At 46.6% G+C, this 8,491-nt stretch overlaps 1 protein-coding gene across 1 annotated transcript; it reads right to left on the bottom strand.

Moving 5' to 3' along the window:
* Positions 1-3,186: 3,186 nt before the first annotated feature.
* Positions 3,187-8,273, bottom strand: LOC138773997 (mRNA decay activator protein ZFP36L2-A-like). Its single transcript, XM_069954541.1, has 2 exons — positions 8,250-8,273; positions 3,187-3,912 (listed from the first exon to the last, which is right to left on the bottom strand). Exons 1-2 carry the CDS (start codon positions 8,271-8,273, stop codon positions 3,187-3,189), a joined length of 750 nt encoding a protein of 249 aa, XP_069810642.1.
* Between the last annotated feature and the right edge of the window lie 218 nt (positions 8,274-8,491).

Genomic DNA, 8,491 nt, shown 5'->3' with positions numbered 1-8,491 from the left:
GCACCCCCATCCGGCCATGTAATAGTACCCTTAGTCTTAGTTCTTTAACCTCACAGTCACATGCCGTCCAAAAGCAGACCACCCTGTCGCCATCATACATTGTAACAGCAGCAACATGTTTGAAAGGAAAGCTACTCCCAAAAGATGCCACCAGAGAGCTGCTTTGCATATCCTTTTTCCCAGAACTCTCAGTGGGACACCAATATAAGTCTCCCTGTGTCCTTATGACGCTCTCAAGACAAAACATTACGCAGTGGGTCCCACATTGAATACAGATAGACACAACAAACCATTCTGCAGCGTCCCCTGAAAAGTAATAAAATATGGTGTAATCCTGGTCATAAAACTAGCAGAGGAAGGTAATGGGGGAGGGGGTTGGGGGACTCACATAAAAAAAAAAAAAAAAAGAAAGTAGGAAAGTCCTTTAATAATCCTTATAAATCATAGAGAAATAAAATAGATTACTTAACAGGACTTCCTGAAGATTTCCTCACTGACCATAAAAAAAGTAACATGATGTACTTGGCGAATGGACGTTTCATTAACCCCTTCATGTCAGCAACACGTATATATACATTCCTACTGCCGATGTCCCTGTTCAGAAGGAACGTATGTATATGTTCTTGCTATGAAGGGGTTTTCATGTGTGTGGCCGCTTCAACATGGAGCAGCCCTGTACATATTAGCATGGGTGTAACTACCATCATAGCAGATGTAGCGAATGATATGGGGCCCGGCCTATTAGGGGGCCCACTGTCCCACTACTGCAATACAATGGGCCCCCTGAGCAGTCATCATTTGCAGCACCCGGTGGCTAAAAGCTCTCCTGTTAAGCCCTTACAGTTAAATGTTAAAGCTTATGAATACACTTGACGGGTTTGTGGTTATTCGGGGGAGGGGCAATCAAAAGTTTGCTATGGAGTCCAGCCATTTCAAGTTATGCCCTTGCATATTAGTGTCCCAGGAGCCAGACATAATGACAGGCAGCTGTGATCACACAGCTGCCTGTCATTAACCCCTTAAAACAGGATCTGTTGTGTGTTTGTACCCTTAGGCTGAGCCTGATCAGCTTCCGTAGCTGTGACACCAGGAGGCTTCGGGGAAGCCCCCTGACGTCACAGCTCCATTGGGACTGTGCGATCTCACTGCCCCGATGGAGGAGGAAGTGAGGATTCTCCCTTCCTGCAGTACTATAGGTGCAACAACTATAGGGTTAACTACCGAGATTCGGGCTCTGATCTCAGCAATTGCAGCGGGTGCCCCGGCTATCACTGACAGCCGGGCCTCCTTCATCTTTGGGATGTGCCGGCACGTCCTTTTGCAGGAAGGGGTTAAAGCAAATGTACCACTTGTACATAGCTTTGTTTTTTTACATGAACAGACCAGTGCAGTCGTGGGGATGCCAGTACTGTGGGTCCTTTCTTGAACCACCACCCGGTTCCCATGCATGGCACTGGCCAGGCATTAAGCACTGGAAGCAGGCCGCCAGCCCCCAGTGTGATGAAACCCTCTCCCCTACTAGTGGTACATTTGCTTTCAGTGTCTTAACCTGGGTGATGGTTACATTCCCACTAGTTGTGACAATACTAGTTACCATTAGGATATGTTTTCACTACAGAATAGGTGCAGAGACTTCAAGCTGATTCTGCTGCGCGGCCTCCCCTTAAAGTTCCCCCCGTCCCATAGACTTGATGATTGGCTGACCGCTGGGAGATGCTAGGAGGCCCCAAGGCAAGCAGGAGCAGGTGATGTATACTCCGGGACAGGGCTGCAGGGGTTTAAGGGGCCGGGTTACATATCCGCAGCGGAATTAAAATTCTGCTGCAGATATGTAATCCATAGACCTTCACACTACATGGATCCACAGCAGATCCGGTATGTGTGAAGGCATCCTAAAGTTTAAAAAAAAAATTTATTCAAATTTCTAGCTGGGGAAAAAAAAAAAAAAAAAAAAAAAAAAAAGTGTTTTTTACCCCCCTATAGTAGCAGTGCGGTCCATTCCTTATATCGCTCACTGGGATCCCCTCCTTTTTGTGTATATGCAGATATCTATGAAACAAAGCATGCAGAGACAGCACCTCCAAAGCAAAGCGGGTTTAAACTCACATTGCTTTGGAGGTGTTGGCTCAGCATGGTTTGGTTTGATGAGGCCTGCTACTTTAAGGCCGCATTCACGGCACACCGATGTTGAATGCCCCCTCCCCCCAGCATCTGTGAGAAGATGCCGAGAGCGGGGGAACTGTATTCATGTGCAGCGCACATGCATAAAGTTCCCCCGCTCCCAGCATCTTGGCATCTTCTCACAGATGCTGCCCAGGTGGGGGAAGTCCGTTACATGCATTCCACGTAAGACTTTGTATGCAGGTATCTAGTTTTATGCACTGGAGACAGGCAGAGTGCACCAGTCTCTCCTCCCCTCTGATGCTCCAGGCCTGAACAGACTTCATTCTGAAGACAGCATGTCACCGAGAAGGAGATATCTGAGCACTTGAGATGCTGGGACATGAACTGTAGGAGATCTCAGGAACCAGGCGGTAATATAAGGAACGGATAGCACTGCTAGAATTTGTGCAGTGGCGCCGATCAGGTGGCTGGCCGAATTTTTGGCCACATTAGAAGAATGACTATTGTGCACAAATATGCACAATAGTCATTTCTCAATAAATTACTGCAGATATACTTTAAGAAGCTACACAAGTGATTAAAAAAAACTTAGTTTTAATTAGTGACATTAACACATCTTGTCCAATAAAATCATAAGTCACCCAATAAAGGTCCATTAGGAATATTAAAGTTTACATCTAAATATAGGGTTAAGGGAATAATTTAAACATTTATGTACATAAGAGCCATGAAACGGTGGATAAAAGCAAGTCAGATCTGCAATTGACAGAACCTGAAGAGTTTAAAGGAGTTATCTGGAATTCAGAAAAACACAGCTACTTTGGCTAAAATAGCACCACTATCCCACAGATTGTGTGCGAGGCATTACAATTCAGTTTCATTTACTTCAATGAAACAAAGCTGCAAAACCTAAACTGAGGACAGGAAAGGTGCAGTTTCTGGACGAAAGTAGCCATGTTTTTGCTAAGCCTGGATAACCCCCTTTAAGATACATGGAAGTAACACTGAAGCACAATATACAGTCAGCTTGTCAAACATTTGGGAATTCTCATCCTGCTCAGATCATTCAGAGAGGTCCTCCTCTTCTCCTAGGATCTGTAGCCTCAGTGCAAGTGGCAAAAGCAAACTTGAAAAGTTAAAAGCATTGTTAGCAGAGGACTCACAGAAAAGTTCATTCCCATTATCAGCATCAGGTTCTGATGGGGAAAGGGACCCACTTCCAGCATTACTTCCCGCTCCCCAGCGGTCTGGAGGTGGGGTGTGCTTAAACAGGCAGTGGACACCATATGGACACACACCAAGGGCTGCATAATGACGGCAGACATCACGCACCGCACGAGGGTGCTGGAAGAGGCAATCCGAGCCATAAGGACAACCTGCAGGTGAGCGCCAAAGGCGGCATTGCTTTTTGCTGTAAAAAGGTGAAGGGCGACGCTGTCTGAGACGAATTGTATCAGGCACTTCCCTCTTTTCGCTATGGCTATGTATGAACAGACAGCGTGGCCCATAGCTACAGGTTCCAAGGATATGGAAAGAACGGCAAAGCTCAGTTTTGTACTTTGGGTGCTGAAATGGTGGGCGGAGATCACTCAGGCCATGGGCAAACTGGCAACGATTTCTGTAAGCACAAAAGCCACTTTCAGCATATCTATTGCAGAGCTCCGTCTTGTAGCGCATGGAGGAGAGCCCTGTACCCTTGGGTGCAGCACAGGACACAAATGGGGAATCACCCAAAGGTAAATTGATTGAAGAGATGATATCCAGACTGTTCGAGAGCTCCAGTAGTTTCTGCAAGACAAAGTTTCAGATTATGCTCCCACACATTGTAGGAACTCCCAGCAAATAACATTACCAGTAGAGATGAGCGAACCGGGTTGGGGTTCGAGTCCATCCGAACCCGAACTTTCGGCACTTGATTAGCTGTGGCTGCTGAACTTGGATAAAGCTTTAAGGTTGTCTGGAAAACATGTATACAGCCAATGACTATATAGTGCCTGGAAAAGCTGGATACAGTACTGGGAAACTGGGAGATGGTCCAATGACTGAACTAAGCTTTTCGAGGCACCCGGAGCTGGTGGTCCGAGGCACCCGGGGGGGCTGGTGGTCCGTGCGGCGCGGAGGAGGCTGGCGGCAGGGATAACATCCGACACTGCTCTGGGATCTGCGGTCCGTTGCACCAGACTGCAGATCCCGAAGCAGGACCGCAGATCTCGGAGAAGTGTGAGACGTTATCTCTGCCACCAGCCTCCTCCGCGCCACACGGGCCACCAGCCCCCCCGCCTGGCATGTAACCTGGAAATGATCTCTGAGGGATCCTCCGGCAGGGGCAGTGATGACATCGCTGCTCTTTCTGGGGGATCCCTCCGGCGACTGACCAGCTGAAGAGGCTAGAAGAGATGAACACAGTATTAGGTGAGTATAATTTTTTTTGTAGCAATGCAGGGGGGCATAATAACTATATGGGGGACATTGCAGGGGGTCATTATAACTATATGGGGGACATTGCAGGGGTTCATTATAACTATATGGGGGACAATGCAGGGATACATTAGTATATGGGGTGAGGGGGCTGGTTGAGGGGGAGTGAGGGGTTGGAAGAGGGATGCTTTCACTTTTTTTTTGGGGGGGGGGGGGGGGGCGTTGTGGCATTTTGCACTGGGATTTGATTATATATTTTTTTTTTATAGTCCGACCCTCCGACGGTCTTGGGGCCAGTTCACTGTCCCTCTGTGTGAAAAGTTTGGGGACCCCTGTTCTAAGCTAAACATTACTTTATTTCTCATCTTCCCATGGAGAATAAGCTAGCTGATCGCAGGGACCCTAATCTCCAGTTATAACGTTACTCTACTCAGCCTCTTTGGGAACTGGCATAAACACTGTACTCAACCAACATCTCCACTCTGTTCTTTATAGGACCTGAAGAGGCATGCATGTGCGACCTGCCACTCCATAATGACCATGGTTCCCAGCAGCAGTTAACACCTTAGATGGAATACCACTTTAAATCCTCCTCCATATAGTAATGGTTTATAGCTCCTCCAACCCAGCAGGAATTTCAGCTGTTAGGACAACCAGGGACTAGGATGGGAAGATAGATGCAGCTCTGTAACCACATCTGTCATTTGTGGCACTCAATGAGCACCACTGAATAGCAGCCTCACATGTGCCACACAGGAGACCCAGATCAAGTGGCAGTTGCAGACATTTCCCCCAAAGTTTTATAGGGATACTCCAGCAAGAAAAAAAAAAAAAAAAAATTTTTAGAAAGTTAGACCGTGCCGCTCTTTTTTTTTCTATAAAGCCAAACGCCTGCAGCTTGCTCTGCCCGGAGGAGCGATCTCTGTAACTGAAGCCGGTCGGGGACCGCTCCAAGATGGCGCCGTCCCCGGCTCGGCACTCGTTTGTTTCCGGCTGCAGCAGCCGGAAGTAAACGAGTGCCAATCTCATGAATCTCTGCAGCATATCTATGCTGCAGAGATCTCAGTGAGAGATCAAAGCACTTATACTAGAAGTCCCCCGGGGGGAATAACCCTAACCCCAGGGGGGAATAACCCTAACCCCAGGGGGGAATAACCCTAACCCCAGGGGGGAATAACCCTAACCCCAGGGGGGCTTCTAGTATAAGTGTAAAAGTTAAAAAAAAAAAAAAAAAAAGTGTCATTATTAGTAAAAAGCCCCCTCCCCTAATAAAAGTCTGAATCACCCCCCCTTTTCCCAGGTTATAAATAAAAGTAAATAAATAAATATGTTTGCTATCGCCGCGTGCGTAATCGCCCAAACTATTAATCACATTCCCGATCTCACACGGTAAATGGCGTCAGCGCAAAAAAATCCCAAAGTGCAAAATTGCACATTTTTGGTCGCATCAAATCCAGAAAAATTTTAATAAAAAGCGATCAAAAAGTCGTATATGCGCAATCAAGGTACCGATAGAAAGAACGCATCATGGCGCAAAAAATGACACCTCACACAGCCCCATAGACCAAAGGATAAAAGCGCTATAAGCCTGGGAATGGAGCGATTTTAAGTGACGTATATTTGTTGACAATGGTTTACATTTTTTACAGGCCATCAGATACATGAAAAGTTATACATGTTATATATCGTTTTAATCGTAACGACTTGAGGAACATGCATAACAAGTCAGTTTTACCCCAGGGCGAATGGCGTAAAAACACATTTCCCCCAAATAAACAAAATGCGTTTTTTTTTTTTCAATTTCACCACACTTTTTTTCTGGTTTCGCAGTGTACTTTATGCAAAAATACAACCTGTCATTGCAAAGTACAATTAGTGACGCAAAAAATAAGGGCTCATGTGGGTCTCTAGGTGGAAAAATGCAAGTGCTATGGCCTTTTAAGCACAAGGAGGAAAAACCGAAAACACAAAAATCGAAATTGGCTCTGTCCTTAAGGGGTTAAAGAGTCCCTGCCATTAAAAGCTTCTTGACATGTTATCGGGCATATCAAAAGTTATTGATCACAGTGGGTCTCAATGCCGATACCTGCTGTGGCAGCAGCGTAGTCTAGTCCTGGGTTGTATCGGCTGATTCAGTCAGTGTAAATCCATGAGACTACATTGTCTCTGCTCGGAATTCCTCCACACTTAAGTATAAGAAGCCTCTGCTCTCCACGCAATTCTTTTAGCGGAGGCACCCTATACTTAACATTGAGGAAAGCGGAATTCTGAGCAGAGTGAAGTGGAGATTCCACCTGTTTTCTATAGTGTAAACAGGCCCAAACACCAGTAATATAAAAATGGGAGCTTTATCTGGCAGTCTGAAAATAAGATCAACAAACGCTCAGAGCATTGGTAAAGTTACCGTTGTATAAAGTTCCCGTGTAGCCTGCGGCATGTACTGACCACAGCTTTATACCTGGGGGAAAAAAAAAAAAAAAAAAAAAGTCATCTGGGTGGCTCCCCACCCGTGTCTAGTCACCACTCTTTGCCTGTCAGTGCACTGGGAGAGGATGAGTGACAGGCAGGGGCCCATTGCTGGCACCTATCCCTGTCAATCGTCACACCGACAGGGGAGAGCGGTAACTAGATACAGGCAGGGAGCCGCCCAGATGGGAGTACAGCAGGCAGTCATCTGGACAGCTCCCTGCCTGTGTCTAGTCACCGCTCTCCCCTGTTGGAACACTTGGGCAAGATGATTGACAGGGAGAGGCACCTGTAATGGGCTTCTTTGCCTGCCACTCATCCCCTCCCAGTATACTGACAGGTGAGCAGTGACTAGACACAGGTGGGGAGTAGCCCAGATGACTACATGCTGCACACCAGAGAATTAGTACTTTTTTTTTTTGTATAAAGCGTCTGCTACAGCCATGACCGGTAAATGCCGCAGACCGCACAAGAGTTCTATACAACACTCCAGGGACCCAAATCAGCCCGACTAAAGGGAGCCTTGACACAGATTTTTCAAGCCAAAGCCAGGAATGGTTTGAGAAGGAGAAATCTCAGTCTCTTTTACCACCTGTTCTGTTTAGTCTGTTCCTGGCTTTGGCTTCAAAATTCTGTGAAATAAGTCTGTGTAAATGCAGAGTAACAGTCTGGTTAAATGAGTCTCCTCATTCCAAAAAGCCATGACTAAATAGACTGCTAGGTGTCAGCCATTGGGAGCATGTACCTATAATATCAGTTTTTATTGTATCAGACAGTGTAGAGACCCTCTAACTGGCTACTCAGCCATGTATTCCTGGCCATGGTCCCACCATCTTGTGTCTTCAGCTGGCACAGTTATAACTCAGTGGACTGGACATTGTGGGAATAAACAAAGTTGTAAGTAATGTCCCATGTTACCAGGCCTCTGTTCACCACATTATCTGCCATACTACAGGTTAGTGCCTGACTATAAGACCTCAGGGCCCCATAAGTTACTAAATGTAAGTTTAATGCACAAATAAGGTAGATGGTAATACATAGCACAAGTAAACACGCCACCGGGTGAACTCCACCATCTAAAGCAGCGCTAGCTACATCACAACTCCCAGCATGCCCAGTAACTCTCCGTAATAGCTCTCAAACCTTATACAGAGATGGCCAGCTATTACATACACAAAGCCTAATGCCCCCTCACGCCGTACACTGGGGCGGCTGATAACAACACAGACATCCCTCCTCACCTTCGCCTCCTTCTTTAGGTCCATAATGTCTGGATACCAGCCAGCCCTAAGCACAAGCCTATCCCAGCCATCTCCCCTCGGCTGTTTTATATAAACACAGGCGATCAGGGAGCAAGGGAAAGGCGTGGCGAGAAAGCAGACGAGCAGCTGATTGGCTGGAGTCAAATTAATTGTGGACACTTGTGTATATGGTGGTCATGTGGCATCCTGACCGCTGTATAGGAGGAGGCCTGTATATTCCT

Source organism: Dendropsophus ebraccatus, chromosome 15, assembly GCF_027789765.1.
Source record: "Dendropsophus ebraccatus isolate aDenEbr1 chromosome 15, aDenEbr1.pat, whole genome shotgun sequence".
NCBI classification, from domain to species: domain Eukaryota; kingdom Metazoa; phylum Chordata; class Amphibia; order Anura; family Hylidae; genus Dendropsophus; species Dendropsophus ebraccatus.
The sequence above is the reverse complement of the archived record's forward strand: the minus strand, read 5'-3'. Positions and strand labels throughout refer to the sequence as shown.